The sequence below is a fragment of the Carlito syrichta genome, unplaced genomic scaffold, assembly GCF_000164805.1.
Source record: "Carlito syrichta isolate Samal-C Ts95f unplaced genomic scaffold, Tarsius_syrichta-2.0.1 Scaffold287654, whole genome shotgun sequence".
In the NCBI taxonomy this organism is placed as follows: domain Eukaryota; kingdom Metazoa; phylum Chordata; class Mammalia; order Primates; family Tarsiidae; genus Carlito; species Carlito syrichta.
In genome coordinates, this window is record NW_007231750.1 from 108,400 (window position 1) to 129,235 (window position 20,836).

The following is a 20,836-nucleotide window of genomic DNA, read 5'->3' on the forward strand; positions in this document are numbered from 1 at the left end:
CTCAAGACCCTTCCCGTAAACCACACTATACAGAAACAGAACTTCTAACTTAAAAACAACAGGGTATTGTATACAAAGGCCCCTGGCTAACTCTTCAAGAAAAACTTGTTTTACCTGTTCCTCAAGAGAATAAAATCTTGCCAAAATCCCAAATTCTCAGAGAAACCATAAATTTTAACCTCCCTGGTAAAATCAATTATGCGCACTCATTGTCCCACCTGGGATGATTGCCAGCAGTTCCTTTTAACCCTATATATTTCTGAAAAGCCAAAGCGCATTAGACCTGAGGCTAAAAATTCTATTCTAGCCTCAACTGCAGGTACACAGGAAGAAAGTCAGGAAATGTTAGGGGACGTTTTTCCCTCCTCTTGCCCGGATTGGGACCCTAACTCTTTGGCAGGGTCTAGAACATTAAAACTTATCATTGGACTCTATTAGTTGGTTTGAAGGGAGCAGTCAGAAAACCTATTAATCTTTTCAAAACTACTAAGATTATTCAGGGTCCTGAGGAGTCACCAGGGGCATTTCTCGAACGTCTTCAGGAGACATTCCATACTTATACCCTGTTGAGGTTATCAACTTGGCTTTTGTGGCTCAGGTGACTCCTGACATCCAGAGAAAGTTGCAGAGGCTTGAAGGTTTCACAGGAATAAACATTTCTCAGCTGCTTGAGGTAGCTCAGAAGGTTTTTAATAACAGAAATGCTGATAAACAGAAACTGGAAAATAAGAAAATGGACAAAGAAAAAAAATGGCAAACAAAAATATTAGTTGTTACCATCCAGGCCTCCCAACCTGGCTCAAGGCCAGCATGTAAGACAGAGAAACCTAAAAAAGGACAAAAGAAAATTATACGTATCCAGCTAGACAAGAAACAATGTGCATATTGTAAAGAGCTGGGTCACTGGGTAAAAAAAAAAAAAAAATTGCCCTCGCTGCCCAAAGACAGAGGACTCAAGGTCAGTTCTGGTCCTGTCCTCTACTGGTAATCCTCCTGCCATGCCATCCTATTTTTGCTTTTGAATGAACAGATCTTGACTTGGGGACACCAGCCAGCTAACTTGAACCTGGTTACCATAGGATTTCAAGAACTCTCAACCTTTTTAAAGGAAACTTGGCAACAGGATTTGTCAGTGTCCCATGCCTTACACCCTGAATGTACTTTACTCCAGAATGCAAATAATCTCTCACTTGTGGCTGCAGACGTAGACACTTATTTAAAAGGTATTAAGACTCTTACAGCTCCTCCAAGACGAGCTACAGTGTATCAGTAAAAAAGGCATAACTTTTCTCAACTTAAATTTCCTACCTGGGCTACCAACTAGAAAAGGGTAAGCGAGCCCTGACCTCAGCCCAGAAAGAAGCCATTCAAATTCCTATACCAACCACAGAGAAATAGGTACAGGAATTCCTGGGGGTGGTAGGGTATTGTCACCTGTGAATCCCAGAATTTTCTGAAATTACCAAGCCTCTGTACACAGCCACTGTAGGGCATTAACCCCTGAAATGGACTGCTTCTGAGGATCAAGTGTTCTAGCAGTTAAAAATGACTCTTACCCAAGCCCCAGCTTTAGTCCTCCCAAATGTTACCAAGACTTTTTATTTGTTTGTTCATAAGCAGCAGGGGATTGTGAAGGGGGTTCTTACCCAGACCTTAGGACCCTAGAGGCAACCTATGACTTACTTGTCAAAAAGGCTGGATCCAGTGACTTCTGGCTGGCCATTCTGTCTTCAAACCATCACCACTACTGCTATACTGGTTAAGGAGGCAGACAAGCTAACTTTTGGCCAAAACTTGGCCTTAACAATTCCCCACACTGTAAAGACACTGCTCTGGGAGCCTCTGGCCTCTAGATGTCAAAAGAAAATTTTAGCCCTTCTAGAGGCTATATGGCTCCCCAAAGAAATAGCTGTCATACATTGCAGATAACCCCAGAAATCAGACACTCCAGAGATGAGATACTGAACCAGTATTACTACATTCAAGACTTAAGAAGCCTCACTGCCACAGTCACTGCACTGTGTCCAGTTTATTTGCAATATATGCCAAACAAGGACCAAGGCCATCAAATGGTATCAGGGCCCAGGGACTAAGCCCCAGAAAAACATGGAAAGTGTACTTTACTGAGGGAAAACCCCCCTCATGTTGGTTATCAATATCTGCTGGTTTTTATAGACACCTTTTCAAGTTGGACAGAAACTTTTGCCACAAGAAATAAAACCGCACTACGGTTACAGGGTTTTGTTAAATAAAATTATTCCTAGGTTTAAACTTCCCCTCTCTATTGACTCTAGTAATAGTCCTGCCTTTACCTCGTCCATTGTATAGCTGGTTAGTTAAACATTAAACATTGACCGGAAATTACATTGTGTTTACCAATCACAAAGCTCTGGAGGTAAAACACATGAACCAGACTTTAAAATCTACCCTAACCAAAATAATAATAGAGACTGGTGAAAAATGGGTAAACCTTTTACCTTTAGTTCTTCAAACCTGTGATTGCAGAATCCCATCCTTAAAAAATTACTCATCAATCTCTGTTAAAGTATCTTCAGTCCCTCCAGTAGGTTCAGGTTGCTGTCCACTCCGGCATTTGTGCTGTTTTGCCCACTCCATCTTCCACACCTTGTACTAACTCCTGCCTGGAAGGGACCCTTTCTTGTCATCACCACTCCAACAGCACTCAAAGTTGATGGGATATTGGCCTGAATTTACCACATACAAGTCAAGAGAGCCATGAAAACTAACATAATTTTACCAGCTCGCTCCATCAACTGTGCTATGGTGGCCAGGGACCCTAAATAACTGAAATCTCTGGTTCCCACTTATCCTCTTCTTCCTCAGTTTACTTATAAAATCTTGTATATTAAACTGGATTATTAACTTTGTAAAACAACAAATCAGTTCTGTAAAATTTACACATGTAAAAACTTATTGTAATTCCATACCCATAACTGATAAGTCAACGAATTGACTCACGTACAACTAAAAGAGGGGAATAAAATAAGAAATGAAATATCTAAAATGGTTATAATAACTTGCTTGACATAAGCAACTCCATTTTGTTAAAATCCTCCATGTTAGCTGTCTGCCTGACCTAAAAATAACCCCCTCAGTGTGTACTTTTGATTGTTGTGACATTCCCATGACCACAGTCCCACAGCCTTGTTCCCCTGAGCTGTTCGTGCTAACCATTCTTGCTGACCATTTGAAAACTCCCTAGCCACAAGTTCCATGTAATTGTATGCCTTATTAACTGAAATTCAAGTGATTGTTCCTTTTGGTTTTAGTTCCTTGTACCCTCACCCTCTGCTATGTAGCCCACTTGTGGATTTTGCCTTTATAAGCTTCTTTCTGATTCTATTCAGCGTCAAGATCTTTCTTGGTGTGAGCCTACTGTTGACCGCATGCTATTAAAGGAATCAAAATTTGAACCCGGTGTACTGGCAACTTTCCTTTCTCACAGTTTGGCTATAAGAGTAAAGGCTGTTTTGTTGATATTAAGATCACGACTCCTGCCTTCTTTTGTGATCCATTTGCCTGGAAACTCATTTTCCATCCTCTAACTTTGAATCTGAGTGCATCACTTGTGGTGAGATGAGTTTCCTGGATGCAGCAAATAATTGGGTCATAGTTTCTTATCCAGTTTGCCATTCTGTGTCTTTTCAGTGGTGCATTTAGTCCATTTACATTTTAGGTGATTATTGAAATGTGGTTGTTTATCCTCATCATGAGGGTCTTATAAAGTTTTTTTCTTTGTTTGCTTGTTTTCTTTTAGTTTGGGAGTTGATGTATGTGTGTTTTGTCAAGTTTGCTGTTGCAATGAATTTTCTGTTGATTCTGTGCTCTGCTGTTCTCTTGGGAAGTGTGTGATCATTCTTTTTTTTCTTTCTTCTGTGCTTGATATCTTTTTAAGCATCTCTTGTAGAGGTGGTATGGAAGTTGCACAATCTCTTACAGGAATTATTTTGGTTCTTGATCACTGATGAAACTGAACTTGACTGGGTAAGAAATTCTTGGTTGAAATTGTTTATCTTTGATGACTTTAAATATTGGACTCCAGTCCCTTGTTGCTTGTAGTGTTTCTACTGATAGGTCTGGCGGTGGGTCAGGGGGTGTGGGGGAAGAAAAGTAAGAGTCTTTTTGGAACTCACGTTTGGATAATCTCACAAGTCCACCTATGCCGTCCCCGTCTTACCAGAACCCCCCATCATGGAATTTAAAATGAAACTTAATGCTCTAGTGGTGGGTCAAGGAAACTCAATACCATCTTACAAATAATGTACTCTCTAATGTTTTTTCAGTGTAACAGTTGGATAATAAGGACCCTCTGTATGCCTGGTTTATAGCTATTTTGTGATTATCTGAATGATTACAAATTAGGGCACGCATTCTCAAGGATTCTCAAGGCCGGTCAATCCATCTACTCTCCCATTGTCTAGTTTCTTTAGCTTTATGCAGATTTACTTTCTTTAAATAGTTATCTTCAGCTTTCATCATGAGTCACTACAAGAAGCTATTATACAACAATTGCTTGAGGATTAGTTATTGTTTGTTAAACTCTTGTCATCGAGTACCTTCATTTGAGAAACTTTAAAAAAAATTTAATGACTAAAGAAAACTTCAGTGTCTTCTAAACATTAATATGATTCTGTCTTTTAATTTTAGGAACTATATAAATATTCTGATTTCTCTTTTTATTGTCTGTAAGGTTATTCTGAAGCAAATGTATTAATATTCATGACACCTTGTTTGTTCCACTATTTCCTTTCATTGCTTGCTTAGTTTTAGCATATTAACTTTATTTATTTCCTTTCTAGCAGAGGAGAAGTAATATATCAGCCAAGTTGAGTTTTTTGGCTTTCCTCGGGGACTTAAAGCTGTCTGGGTTGAGTCAACATTTGTGCTTTTGGCTTATTCTTCTTTGCTATGAGTTGGACTCCACAGCTCCAAACACCCTGTTCCTCAAGTGTTAAAAAGCAGGAAGCCTAGGAGAGTGTAGCGTAGGGCAGAGAGGTTCTCCCTGGATCCCTCTCTTGGAAGCAACCCCAGTATATTTCCTTTATATATCATTGATCATATATGGATCAGGTAGCCATAATATCCATAAACAAGAATAGAGAGGTGAGTATTAGATTTTCTGGACTTCTATAGTGTGAGAGAGAAGATTACTGATAATTACTTTCAGGTATCCAATTAATGTGTTTCTCCCCAAGTGGGACAAATAAGGACTATTGGATATAAAAGTTATTTATAATGACTTGCATAATTCTATTGGTTGGTTATTTAGGTTACTATCTGCACACACACGTGCACACACACACGCACACACACACACATACACACACACACACACCTCCACCCATACACTCAAGAAAAATATCACCGAGATACTTGTGCATATGTGTGTATGTGTATGTATTTATGTAAATGCTTTCTACCTGAAGAAAACTTGGAAATAGCATCATAGTTTGTTATGTTGAGTTATTGTTCACTTTAAATTAAAACCTCAGAAGCTATTTTTGTAAATTTTAACTTGTACATGAGAATGAAATACATTATATGCCCTCATTATAGCTTATTATATATTGTGTATATAACCAGTAACCTACAAGTTTAGAACTTATGATGGTACTATTTTCATTTAGAGGATGTTTTGAAGATTATTGAAAATGAAGGCTTTAAAATACTGGAGCAAAGGCAAATAGTATTATCAAAAGAGGAAGCATGTACACTGTGCAAGGAATATGAAAATGAAGACTATTTTGAGAAACTTATAGAAAACATGACCAGGTAGAGTTATTGTTGAAATATTTAAACATTTTCTGAAGTCTGCTTTCTATATTAGTTATCAAACCTCTCAATTCTGTAAGCATGTTCTGAGTCTACTTTGTCAGTTCTGTTCCTGTCTTGCTTCTCTACTCAACTGACTGTCTTCTCTCATCTTTCTGGAACATTATTGAAGCAATGGGAAGGTGTCAGGGGAAGTTGCTTAAACATTATCAAGTTTAAGCAAAGAACTGATGGACTTTCAAAGGTGTTGATAATCCTATAGATTACTAGTTCTAGAAGAGAATGAATTGCCAGAAATCTGCTACGTTTCTCCTATAATTTGCATTCGAGTAAATGCAAAGAATTGCAACACACAGAGAGGTGAGAGAAGATAAGATTTATTTAAGGAAAGTTCAACCCCCACAGACAGGGAGCAGGCCTACACTCTAGGTGAGTGTGGTGCTATAGCCCCCCAAAGCCCTGGCTTAAATCTTTTTCCTTGGAGATGTTGTAATCAGGTAGACGTGACTTCCTAATTGATCACCTGCAGATGTCTTGGAGAACTTGTGACACAGAGACCCACTAATGTCCGCCCACATTATCATAGCCCCTAGAGAAGGGCATAACAAGGATTCTAATTCTCCTGCACCTTCCTGAACGACATTCCTTAGAGCTAAGGGTGCACCTCCCCTTATCTCCTATGCATCCCCAGTGGGTAGCTTCAGGGGATACTTGACTTCCCTGTAGATAGTGCCCAATTTACTGGAAGATCGAATCCCCACCTGCTCTCCTTCTGAGTGGTCATAACTTTTGTAATTACAAGTTTCATGACTTTTACAATCCTTGCCCAATGCATGAGGTCTTAGGCCTTGTAAATTCCCTTTACTGTAGGCAAGCTTGATTGCTGCTATGAGATACCTCTGACATCTGGCAGTGCGAAGTCTGTTTCTGAAAAGACAAAGTCAGCAAAGTTAATTTTACCTAAAGTGCCCATTTCTCCAAAAGCATAGCTTCTGCTTTCTCATCATTGTGTCAGGGTTTAAGAACAAGATAAAAAAATAGCTTTTGGCTCTCGTTCTGTCCTTTCACGGCCCACCCTCCAAAAGATAATTCTGGTTTTATGGTTACCCACCCAGTACACCAGCAAGAGCATGGGGAACAATGAAGGAACCACCTGCTAAGTCCCCTCTCTTCCCTTTGCTTTTCTGCTTCTATTCTTTTATAAATGTAGCACATAAAAAAATATTGTGAAATGTTTTTAGTCTGTTTAATAACATGCATTTATATTGCCTATTGTAATTATCTACTGTATTTACCTTTTTTTTTTCTAACAGTGGTCCATCTCTAGTCCTTGTTTTACTGAGAGACAATGGCTTGCAATACTGGAAAGATTTGCTGGGACCAAGAATTGTTGAAGAAGCCAAAACATATTTGCCAGAAAGGTAGGATTCATATCATGGTTCTATAACTTTTTTCATGGGATCCATTTTTAATTTCTTTTTAGGTGTAGAGTACAGGAACCACAGTTCTAGTTCAAGAAAACTTCCCAGGAAAGCTACCTTTCCTGGGGAAGAGTTGACTGCTCATAACTGGAGGTCCAGCCTAGTGCCAGCCTGAAGATGGCCCAAGGTCTTTCAAGAGAAGGTGGTGAGATACTTGATGTGGGACTAGGAACTAAGAGATGGATACCCCAGCCAACAGCTTATATCTTGGGAAAAATATCCACCCCACCTACTATTTAAGAGAAATTCCTTTGAAAAGGGCTGAGGTGGCAGCTTCAAGTTCTTTAGTTGATCATAAGAGTTTCAAGACAATGATGACTAATGAATATGTACTCTACAATTTAGTGGGAACATTTACTGAGTTAGTTTACTGATGAATCTTAGAAATCAGCTAAACTTTGTGATAAACTCATCCCCTAGCATATTATCTGGCACATAGGGGCACTCTTTCAGTATATTTTGAGCTTCCCCGATGGGCCTAGTATTATCTGGAGGATAGAAATGTATCTTATGCATCTTTGTACTTTATATCTATTAGCTTATGGCTAATAGAAACAAACTGAATTTCAATTCCCTTGAATTCTTGGTGCTGATTTCAGGATAGGATTTAATTCAGAGGAAGAAATCTTCCCCACCCCCTAACCTTCAAGTGTGCAGGAATAGAGATACCTTGTAAGACACAGCAAACCTGACTTATATGTTGACACAATAAACAACAGTGCTCATGAAGTTGCACATAAAAAGAAGTACTTTCTTTTCAGTAGAATATACTTGAATCTGCTTGGACACTTTTTACCCCTTAACTAAACCTACTTGCTTATGTCTTTGCTCATGCTCCAGACAAGGACTGTGAAAGATAATAAGGGTAGACCCTGCAAGTGGTGTGAGCAGAGTGTCATGGGACCTTTTAGTAAAGTACGGTGTAGAATGCAATGTATTGCTATAAATACAAGGTCTATACCTGTAAGCATACTTGTCTAATCATTGTGGCTTCAAGTGTAAAGGTTGTATACCTGTACAGAAGAAACATTTTCACCAGGTGGAGGCTCTTAGTGTCTGCTCCTTCTTCACTCCACTATCATTGTGAAAATTCCCACAAGTTTGCAACTAATCTTAACCATTATTTTTGTTGGTCCTCCCTTTTCCACTTTTCTTGGCTCCAGTCAACCCTTACAGGTTGCTTTAGAAATAACCCTTTCAACAGAACTCTGCCCTTTCCCGCGCTTGGACATCAGATTCTATGCTCTGCATTGCTTTATCTGAAATATGATCACTTGCACTAAAGAAAAACATTCTTAGCCCTTATGCCCTCTGCCCCGACCTTCTTCTCTCCACTTTTTCCAATAATTATGTTTAACAGCAGAATAGAGGAACTGGTTGAGTGCTCTGCACTGAATAGAGTAAATGCTCACAATGGATTAGACTGTTTCACCCATTCATTATGCAAATTCCTCAGCCCTGGAAATCACAGGCTCCAAGGAAGAGAACTGGAAATGTCTCCGAATTAGATGTGTGAGAATATATAGCCCAGGGCTGATTGGGGGGTCAAGCTGAATAAAGCAAGAAATCAAGAAAAGAGGGAGAGAGGGAGGAAGGGAGGGAGGGAGAGAGGGAGGGAGGAAATAAATAAATCTGAATGGGTCACTGAAACCAGAGAGACAAGCAGAGAATCTTGAAGCTGAAGACAGAAAGCTAAGTTTCCAGTGATGTGAAGGATTCATATGACTATTATCAGAAAGGGACATTATTCACCACGACTAGATTTTGTTGGGTTGACTGCTCAGGATTGTTTAAAGGGCAAAAAATGAAATGAGCAGTGAGCATCTTTTTTACTGAAATATGTATAGATAGGTACAAAGGACAACTGAAAAAAATACCAAGGAACACTAACTGATTTAAGAGATACGTACTCATCTATAGGAAAGGAAGCCGAAGCATAATCCACTGTTTAATCGAACGTAGATCATCAGCCCCGCTACCTCTTTCCACAAAGCCACCCTGTGGCTCTTCTTTTATCACTGCACTTGCTCTCCTGGAGGCTTCCATTAAGGTATCTTCTGGATTCAATGTTTATGATTTGGTATCTTTAGTATAGAGTCAAATGACATCTAATGTTTGACAATATTTAATGGTGAAAACAGTGGAAGAAATATTTATTGAAAGCTCAGTATGCACCATATATTTCAAACACATCATCTGATTGTATTGTATTCTTCTAAAATAACCTAAAAGAGATTTTATTATCATACTTATATTTGAGACAACTAAAGTTCAGAGAAGTAAAGTAATTCCCTAATATCACACAGCTAGCAAGTAATGCAATCAAGATTTCACCTTCTGAACTTTTTTTTTTTTTTTTTTTGCTGCACAGGGCATCCATTCCTCTATATCCATTGTTATGATGATTTAAATGATCACATCTTTTCTTCCCAATGATGGTTACCTCCTGGGAAGGAAGCTGCACACTCTAAGTCGCTCTCTAATTACTTCCTTTTGTACAGTGCCTAGGTCTGAAATGAGTGGCTACTTGATAACCTTTGAGCAACATATATAGTGCCATGTTATGCTGTTATATTATAATAGCTTTTGAACTTGACTTCTTTTTCAAAGTTTATGTGCACAGTTTGCGATGGAAAGTTTGCCTGTCAGCCAGTTGTATGGAAGTGATTCATTAGAAACTGCTGAAGAGGAAATACGGTATTTCTTTCCTCTTCAAAGCACTTTAGCCTTGATTAAACCTCATGCGACACGTAAAGATAAAGGTAAATATTTAAAACTGAAAGTGAATGTATACATTTTCTTCTCCCAATTTAATGTAATTTTTCAAAATTTATAAAGAGAAAAACAGAAAACAAGAAACAGAAAATGCAGAAAAATTGCAATGAGTACCTACATCTATCTAGATTCAACAATTCACTTTGTCGTATTTGCTCTCACTGTCTTCTTCCTCATCCTCCTCTTTTTCTCTTTCTTAATCATAAATGGTATTGAATTTTGCTGAAGTCCTTTTTAGAGTTGATATAAATAACGATCTATTTTTCCATATATATATATATATATGTATGTATACACTCTTTTAACCTTAATTTATTATAAAGATGTGGGGTACATGTCAGGATTGGGTACATAAGTAATGCATGTGTAGGTGAAGTTTGGGTCTCCAACTGGCCTTCATTTCCCCTGGTGTAGGACCAGATACCCTTTGTGTCGTTACGTGTGCTGCCTCCCTCCCTACCATGTCAGTGTCCCACAGCAGTTGTTCCCTCCCTTGGGCTGTTGTGATTAATGTTCAGGTCCCACTTATGAGTGAGAACATGTGATATTTGATTCTTTGCTTCTGTGATAGATTGCTAAGAATGATGGTCTCCAAGTCCAATTTGCTGAGTCTATGATTTTGTCCTTCTTTGTGGCTGCATAATACTCCATTGTGTATATGTAACACATTTTCTTTATCCAGTCTACTTTTGATGGGCAGTAGTGCTGGTTTCATATTTTTGCTATTGTGAATAGTACAACAATAAACATGCATGTGCAAGTATCTTTTTTGTAGAATGATTTGTATTCCTTTGGGTATATTCTCAGGAGGGGGGTTGCTAGATGTTATGGAAGGTCGATTTCTAGTTCCTTTAGATATTTTCCATAGTGGTTAGACTAGTTTACACTCCAAAAAAGTGTCCCCTTTTCTTTGCACCCAAGTCAGCATCTAATGTTTTTTTATTATTAGTGGTGATCATTTTTATTGGGATAAGGTGGTATCTCAGTGTGTTTTTTATTTGCATTTCTCGGATGATTAGTGAGGCTGAGTATTTTTTTCATGTATCTGTGGGCTGCTTGTATGTCTTCTTTTGAGAAGTGTCTATTTATGTCTGCCCATTTTTTAATAGGGGTGGCTTTTTTTGTTTTTTGTTTTCTTTTGGCTTGTTTGAGTTCCTTGTAGATCTTGTATATTAGGCTTTTGTCAGATACAGAATTAGCAAATATTTTTTTCCCATCTGTGGGTTGTCTCCCTGCTTTCTTGATGGTTTATTTTGCTGTGCAAAAGCTTTTCAGTTTGATGAGGTCTCACTTGTCTATCTTATCTTTTATGGCATACACTTTTGGGATTTGATCAAGACTTGGTTACCTACTCCAATGTGTGAAAGGGTGTTTCCTACATTTTCTTCTGAGATTCTTATAGCTTGAGGTTTTACATTTAGGCATGTATGTCTTTGTTCCATTTAGAGTTGATTTTTGTTTATGGTGATAGGTAGGGATCCTGTTTCACTCATCTATATGTACATAGATACATTTCTATGAAAAGTCATGTTGTGATATTTCATATATTGAGCTATCCTTCTTTTCCTATACAAATGCCACTCAGTAATGATTCATTTAAAATATACTTTTTGATTCTCTTTGCTTATATGTCATTGGGAATTTTTTGTATTGAGACTTAAAAGTGAGATTGACCTGTATTTTTTCATTTTTTGTGTGAAAGTTTTGCCAGATTTAGATGTTCATGGAATACTTTATAAAGAATGCAAACATCTTCAGTGCTCTGAAAGTGTTTAAGCAGCACTGGAATTGGCATTTGAAGGCTTGGTAATATTTTCCTGTGAAAACATCTGGGTCTGTTGCTTTTCTGTGGGATAATTATTTGATCATTTTCTGTTTCTTATGTGGAAATTGATCTATTTAAACTTTCTATTGCCCCTTGAGTTAATTTTGCTAAATTGTATTTTCCTAGGAAATTATCCATTCCATCTACATAGTTTGAAAAGTAATGTCTTATCATTATTATATTTCTTCTGTTTTAATGATTATTTCTACCTTGCTATTTTTCATTTTGTTGTCTTTCAAACAGTAAGAATTTATTTATGAGTTCCATTGTTTTTCTTTTCTGATTATTTTTTGTTTTACCTCTATTGCTTCCTTCCTTCCATTTGTAAGATTTTTATGTTCTTCTAGTTTTTTGAGTTGGATATTTAATTCATTTATTTTCATGCTTTAATTTCTGCTGATATAAAATTTTAAGGCTATGCATTTTCCTCTGATTACTGCTTTAATCATAGGCCATATATTTTAATGCATAGTATTTTCGTTATCAGTATTGTTTAGGAATTTTTCAATTTCGATTTGTATTTTCCTTGGAACTTAGAGTTATTCAATAAATAAATTTATTTTTTAAAGAATTTTTAAATTATCTTTTTGGAAGAGAAATTTTATTTTATTATTGCTATCTTTAGTGGATTATAGTTAGAGAATGTTTTTTGCTGCATTTATTTGTTGAGAGTATTATGGTTATGTTGAATTATCACATAGTAAATTATTGGGAAGATTCTGTGAGTGTAAAAAGAAATGTTCTCTATTATCATCACAAAGTTTAAGTATAAGATAAGGTCTACCTTACTCTTTTGTGGTTTTGTCTTCTATATCTTTTTGCCACTTTGATCCATCTTGGACTGTTGGGGATGTGTTAATTACCTGTTTTCAGTATGTTGCTGTTTCTGCTGTTAGTTCTATTTATAGTGCTGGCTGCTGTGTTATTTGATATATAGATATTTATAATTCATGGTGAATTGTGTTTTTTAGCTTATACAAGTCCTTTTTGTCTCATTTAATGGTGTAGAACCTAAAATATATATTGCCTGATATCAAGACCACACATCCTGCATTCTTATTTGCATTAACCTGTTACTTTTTTTCTTATTTTATTTATTGTTTGCCTTTTTGAATCACAAAATGTCTCATTTATAGAATAAGGTTGGTTTTGTATTAATGATTCTCTCTGAAAATTGCTTTTGAACAGATGAATTCACTGTAATAAAACAGTACACAGCTCATCTTTTAAATCTTTTAAATTGACACATAATTGTACATGTTATGGGGCATAGTTGATTTTTTGATACATGTATACATTGTACAATAATCAAATCAGAGTACATAACATATCCATGACCTCATACTTTTGTCAGTTCTTTGTGGTGAGAAGTCACTTCTAGCTATTTTGAAATGTACAATACAATTGTATTAACCACTGTGCACTATTAACCATGTATTGTGCACTAGAACACCAGAATTTATACTCATTGACCTATCTTTCTCTATCCCTTTCTCCTCCCTACTCTCCCCACATCTGGTAACTGCAATTCTATTCTCTCCTTGTATGAGGTCAACTTCTTGAGATTTCACATAAGAGTGAGATCATGCAGTATTTATCTTTTCTGTGCTTGGCTTATTTCACTTACCATAAATGCCCTTCAGATACATCTATGTTGCTGCAAATGACAGGATTTCATTTTTTATACTGAGTAATATTCTATTATGTATATATAACATACTTTATTTTTCCATTCATATGTTTATGGACATTTAGGCTGATTCCATATTTTGGCTATTGTGAATAATGCTTCAATAAACATATAAGTACAGATGTCTCTGCAGTGTACAAATTTTATTTCCTTTGGATAGATATCCAATAATGGAATTTCTGAGTCATATGGTGGTTCTGTTTTTTTTTTTTGTTTTTTTTTTTGAGGAATCCTTATACTGTTTTCCATAATGGCTGGCCTAATTTACATTACCACCAACAGTGTATAAGTGTACCTCTTTCTCCGCATCCAAACTAGCATTTATACTTTTGTCTTCTTGGTAATAACCATTCTAACTGAGGTGAGGTATTACCTCATTGTGGTTTTGATTTGCATTTCTCTGATGATTAGCGATGTTGAGCATTTTTTCATATAGCCATTGGTTATTTGTAAGTCTTCTTTTGAGAAGTGTTTATTCAGATCTCTTGCCCATTTTTAGATCAGATTTTGTTATGCTGTTGTTGTTATTGAATTGCTTGAATTCCTTATGCAGCCTAGATATTAATCCCTTGTCAGATGCATAGTTTGCAAATTTTTTCTCACATTCTGTGGGTTGTCTCTTTACTCTGTTGGTTATTTCTTTTTGCATGCAAACATTTTTTAGTTTGATGTAATTCTATTTATCCATGTTTGTTTTTGTGCTTTTGAGATCTTATCCAAAAAAAAAACAAACAAAAAAAAACATACAAACCCTTACCCAGAAAAATATTGGGAAGCATTTCCCTTATATTTTCTTCTAGTAGTTTTATAGTTTTGGGTATTACATAAAAATTTTTTAGTAGATAAGATAAACTAACATATATTTATTGAAATACTATGTTGTATTTCAAATCTATCTTATAATTTTAACTTGTATTTATGTGTTATTTTTCATTTACTGTTGTTTTTCACTGTTGTGGTCTTTTAAAAATTTTTCTGTGTTTGACAAGGTTATTTGTTGTGGAAATTACTTTTATGGAAACATCTGAGTCCTCTTTCCTTACGTGAATTTTTATTATTTGTTTTTATGCTTTAAATGATATCCTGTTGCCTTTGTGACAATTAGTGAACTAATCTACTTTCTATTTTCTCTTCCTTTTCTCCCATTTTTAAAGTTGTGTTAAACCCTTCTAGAAAATATATTACTTACATATTTGCTGGACATAAAATCCTAAGCTCATGGTTTTTTCTTTGAGTTTCTCAACAATATAGCTCTATTCGTGTTTCATATATTGCTTTCAAGAAGTCTAATACTATACCAATCTCTCTTTTGTAAAAAAAACATAATGTTTTGACAGAAGAACAGGGTGATTTTTACTTGTCTCTCAAATGTAGCAGTTTTATTGAAATATGTCTGAGTCTTAACCATTCTTGATTTATTTTTCCAGGTGCATGTTAATTCCTTTCATTATCTAAATCCATATTTTTTCAAGTGATTTTCCTATCTTATAATTTTAAATATCCATTGTTCTGCTTTTCTTTTTTAGGGACTTCACTGAAACTAACAGGGAACTCTGGAAATTTCTGAGAGTTTTGGTTGACTTACTAAATTTGTAGATTAAAATAAAATAAATATTTTGGTATCATAAAGTCAAATTTCACAAATAAAAGTATAAATGTATAATTTTTAATGTTACACATACACACATGTGTACATGCACAGACTCATACACAGATACATACACATATATATATGAGGTTGGCAACAAAAATGTATACACATTTTAAGAGATGTTATCTATGTATGACTTTTCGAAGTTGAATTAAATTATGATAGCAATGTTGTAGTAGAATGTTCGCCTAACCTACTTCTGCCATTTTCTTTGCACTGCTTGTCACATGGCTCATTGATTATCACCATCTTTTGATCCAACAACATACTTAAAATGTATATACATTTTTTGGGAACCCTATATACTTGTCTTTGCATGACTTCTATATACATCATTTTTTCTATTATTTACTTTTTTTTCTCTGTTTGCTTTTTCTTCTTTTGGCTATTTCTATTTCTATTCTCCCTGTCTTACTATATTTTAAGTCACATTCGTCAACTTTCAATTTATTTTTTTAAAATTTTTTTATTTCTGTTATTTTGTTTCTTTAATTTCTTTTTGAATGCAGTCAACTTTTATTTTACATGTACTTAGTGACCATTTCACTTTTGAGTTTGAAGTTTTAGTTCATATGAGTGGTGACCAAAAAAAACTCAGAATTATCTTTTTGGAGAACAAACTCCTTATAGGCTTTCCCCACTAAGTAAGCGTCCTAGGAACTCATCTGCATCAGTGTACCATCTAGCATTGTTGCAAGAGGCTGCGTTCAGCTTCAGTGCATTTGTTTTGGAGGTTCTTTCAACGCATTTGCCCATTTCGTGATGGGTGATTTATAAGCGCATCTGCCTACACTGCTGAGTGTTCACCAGTTTTTGATCAAAAATGTCATGGCCACTGTGTCTCCCTCTCCCTATTTACCCAATCTCACCCTGAGTGACTATTTTTTGTTGTTGTTTCCCTGGATGAAAAAAGTTCTCAAAGGGAAACATTTTGCTGACATGGAAGAGGTAAAATAAGAAATGGCAGAAGCACTAAAAGACGTCAAAATTAATGAGTTTGGAAACTGTTTTGAGCAGTGGAAAAAGGTGTCTCAATAGGCGTATAGCATCAGAGGGAGAGTACTCTGAAAGTGACTGAAATTTAAACCTGTAAAGATAAACATATAATTTTTTATAAATAATATGTTTTATGGAGGGGTCTCTCCTCCTAATTTTTCAAAGTGTTCAAACTGCTTAAATCATGCTAGAGTATTGTGTTACAGTTTTTCTCTGGACTTGTCACCCTTCTGCTGACTGAATTTCTTTCTCCCTCCCTCCTACCCTCTCTAATTTCTTTCTTTGACAGGAGAAGAAAAATATTTTAATCAACAAAATAATTTCAATTTACTCTTATAGTAGTTTTGTAAAACTCAATGAGAGTTTGGATTAGCTCATTTAGTTTGTCAGATCAGAATGTTCTCTTGGTTTTGTATAATGAAGTAGTTTCTGTAACAAGTAGGGCTTTTGGAGGGGATGAATCTGACTCTTTTATTTCAATGCTCTCTTTTTATATTGTGCTTTAACCTTAGCCACTTGCTTTTTTTTTTACTTGAGTACTGCAAGGAACTTATCCAAAGTGCCTCCTTTTCCTGAGAAGTAGTTCTTCCAAAAACTCCATTACTCTTCACATTACCTTATTCCCAATGCCACATCCACCCACACCCACCCTAATTCATCTTTCACAGTGCAAAAGAAATCACCTTCCTAGAGTACAAATGACATATGTTTCTGCTTAGAATGTTTAAATGTTCCTTGTTGCCCTTAGGGGAAAGTTCAAATTGCTTCACAAGATGTAGTTCTTTATAATCCTTCTTCTGTTTACTTGGCCAACTTTATCTCCAACAGGCTTTCAATGAGTTGCTTTCTTTCTCCCCTCTGAACTCTGATTGGACTATCCTTTCCCTATTTGTCTACTTGGTGAACCCACTTTATTTTTTTCATGCTTAACATACAAGTCAACATCTCTGAGAAGTTATTCCTAAGCTCCCTAGAGAAAGTTAATTGTTTTCTTGCCTGTGCTTCTAAGGAACTTATACATTATGCTTTAAAATAATGGTAACCTTCTCATGATGCCTTTACAAGCCTGGTCTTCTGATGAGACAGTTATAGCTGAGGAAGTGTTTATGTTCTGTTCCTATTTGTTTCCATAGTGCCTGTCTTAGAGCTGATACTGGCTACCTCCCTTCTTGCAGAAGTCCAGCCTTCTTCAGGTTTTCTGTTGCTTATAAACAGATTTGCCTTTAGCTCCAAGCCTGGCAAACTAAGTACTTTTGATATGAAGCAAAGAAAAGGCTATTTTAACCAGAAAGTTCTCAGTTGGTTCACTTTCACCTCCAGAATGTAGCCTTCAAAATGTATGTCATTGCTGAGATTTTGACAAGGTTTACTTCGTTTAATTTCCTCAATAGTACTCTGGTTCTCCAGGGAGAAGAGTCCAGATTGGCTCCCCTTAAATCTGTATTTAAGCAAGAATTTCCTTGGCATGTGTAGCACAGAGGCGAAAATATGTCTTCATTCTTAGCATGAGAGCATGCCCTTTCTCCTCCCCTTCTTATGGTCCTCCAGGTATTTCAGGTGGTTTTTGGAAAGGTGGAGCTCATAAATTTAAAATCTACATTAACATTCTAAAGTTCTTCTCAATGTCAATTTGGTGCTTTTGAAATTTTAGTTTAGCAGAGTTTTAGCTTTTTCAAATAACAGTATGGAAGTAAAATTATTACTTTTCATAGTTATTTCAATCTAGTTGAATATGGAGAAAAAGTGGAACAATCTGAAGATTGTCAAATATCTTTTTTCCCTAGAGGAGATCCTCAAGCTTATTAAGGAGGCTGGATTTGATGTGACACAAGCAAAGACAGTGACTCTAACTCATGAACTGGCAGACAAAATTTATCCAAAAATAACAGGAAAAGACTTTTATAATGATGTATTAGAAATGTTATCTGAGTAAGTTTCTGTTGTATAGTTCTTTGCATTATAAAATTGTACATTTTCATTATAGAAACTTTTGAAAAATACAGAAATTAATTAAAACATTCAATTTAATCTCACTCATGAAAAGACACAACATTCAGGGCTCATATTTTTCTTCTGTTTTCTTCCTTCTCTTCCTATCTTCCTCTCTGTCTCCCTCTTTTTGTCCTCCCTTCCTCCTTACCTACCTTCTTCCTTCCCTTCCTCTCTCCCTTCCTTCTTTCCTTCCTTCCTTCATTTCTTTAGGTCTTCATATTTGATGTAGAGGCTGTCTGGGTTTAAATATCTGTTTTGTCAACATACTTAATCTGTGACTGAGTTTTCTTATCTGTATAATGGGGATTATAATAGCATCTACCTTATAGGTTTCTTGTGAGAGCTAAGTACTTGAAACTTTGAAAGTACTTGAGAGAGTGCACAGTGTATGTTAAACACTTGGTAAATATTAGCTGTGATTATTCACATTTTTTGAATGTGTGAATTCCTTGTCAAACTTTTTATATATAAAGTAGTATATTTAGCATCATAATATTCATGTTATTGTATATACATATGAATAATATGCTAATCATAATAACATGAATATTATGATACTAAATATACTGCTTTGGAACTTCTTTCTTCTATATTGTGGATCTGTCCCTGACAACAAATAGCTTTATCATCACTGAGTAGGAATTAAAGGCTAACATTTATAGAGTGTTTACTTAATTCTCAGTCTTGTAATTAACTATATATACCTTATCTCACTTGACTGTTATAAAAACAACTCTATGAAGTAGTTTTTACTAGAATTTCCACTTTTGTTATGAGGGAACAGAGTTAGTGTTTGAGGGGACCCTGAGCCCAGGGAATGTGTGCCTTTAACGTCTTCCCAGAACTCTTTTTTGCACAACATTCATAATTATTTGAACACTCATCAATTTACTTTGAGTTAAACGTGGTTTTTTTTGCTATTTTACACATTAAAATTTTTGATATATGCAATCATGTATCACATAACATGATTTCAGTCAATAATGGACCACATTGCATGTTAAATGGTGTTCCATTAAGATTATAATGAACTGAAAAATTCCTATGTGTTAATGGCATCATAACTGTTTGTAACGTTGTTACCCAACACATCATTGTTTCTGTTTAGATATGTTTAGATGCACAAATAGTTACCATTATGTTACTGTTGCCTACAGTGTTCAGTATAATAACATGTTGTACAGAGGCATGTGCTACCACACCTGGCTAATTTTTTTTTAAACTTCTTATAGAGTCAGGGTCTCACTATGTTGTCCAGGCTAGTTTTGAACACCTGGTCTCTTGTGATCCTCCTGGCTCAGCATCCCAAAGGGTAGAGATTTGGGATGTGAGCTACCTATCTGGCCTAAGAAGCCTCTTTAAATGTATATCCTCCCTTTTCAGTTCCTGACCATTTGTCAAGAGTCTAGAAAGGCAAAATTTGTAGCATTCAAACATAAAATTGAATAGAATATAAGTAGTAATTAGATACAAATAATAATCAGAAGTATAGGGTCTTTGAGTTACTGCACCATGACAGCTTGGAAAGCAAATAGACTTTCATACGTGTTGCAGGTTGAATTCCTGAGAAGCAGAGTTTAGTGTTCAGGCTGTTGAGTAAAGATGCCACTTGAAAGAGAGGGATGAGGAAGAGAGGGAAGTAAAGATGCAGTGCAGGCCAGACAACAGCCTCTGAAGACCATAGCTAGGTTGGTCCATCGGAGTTGTCAGATATTGGCTAAGATGACCAGGCCTTTGTACCCTCACATCAGTCAGTCACTGGAGATGATCAGGTCTTTGTACCCAGGGTAGCCTGAGCAAAGAGGCAATCCTTGAAGAAGTAAGAAGCTGAAAGACAATCATGAATTTATGCAAGAAGTCCTGGGTCCATGACAATGTCTCTGTTTATGGACCCTGAAGTGGTTAAAAAACAAAAACAAAAACAAACCTCCATTGACAAATATTTCCTAGAATCAAACTAAGCACTCACCTAGCCCCAAAACCAGTTAGAAGAGGGAGGAATGAAAAAAACATAGCAAGCAATTGCATGGATAAGGACAAAGAATAAAGAGTAACTCCTGGACTTAAGGTGTAGTGTTCTGTCTTTAGCTGTGATTGTAATGTCTGCATGGTCAGTAGCCTGTCTCTTCTGAAAACATCATTCTTTGCAGAGGTCCATCTATGGTCATGATTCTGACCAAATGGAATGCTATTACAGAATGGAGACGATTGATGGGCCCAACAGACCCAGAAGAAGCAAAACTACTGTCCCCAAACTCCATCCGAGCCCAATTTGGAATAAGTGCGTTGAAAAATGTTGTCCATGGATCATCGAGTGTCTTTGAAGCAGCAGAGAACATTAATGCACTTTTTGCAGAGAGTACTGAAGAAAACTAAAATACATACTATGAAGTACGTACCTCTTTAATTATTACTTTCTTTTCTTTGCTTGTTGCAGTGACTAAACTTGGATAAGCCTGTCCTGAAAAGATAAGAACTTTTCCCAGATTCCAGAATTAAACTTTTATTTCCTGCCAGACAAACTGTTCTATTGCATAGCAACCTCGCAGCTTGAAAACTGAACTTTGTAGATGCTGGTGGCCTGGGGAATTCTGGATGCCTGTAAACAGGCTGGGACAACTGCATCCAGGCTG

The 20,836-nt window shown here is 36.1% G+C and overlaps 1 protein-coding gene across 1 annotated transcript in view; it reads left to right on the top strand.

Moving 5' to 3' along the window:
- The window catches only part of NME8 (NME/NM23 family member 8), a 67,007-nt gene extending 46,428 nt beyond the window's left edge, over positions 1 to 20,579 (top strand). The window contains exons 12-16 of the mRNA XM_008052900.1: positions 5,649 to 5,793; positions 7,107 to 7,214; positions 9,885 to 10,036; positions 17,996 to 18,140; positions 20,354 to 20,579. Of these exons, the coding sequence (XP_008051091.1) occupies positions 5,649 to 5,793; positions 7,107 to 7,214; positions 9,885 to 10,036; positions 17,996 to 18,140; positions 20,354 to 20,579 (776 nt within the window). The remainder of the gene's footprint in view (positions 1 to 5,648; positions 5,794 to 7,106; positions 7,215 to 9,884; positions 10,037 to 17,995; positions 18,141 to 20,353) is intronic.
- The last annotated feature ends 257 nt before the right edge of the window (positions 20,580 to 20,836 follow it).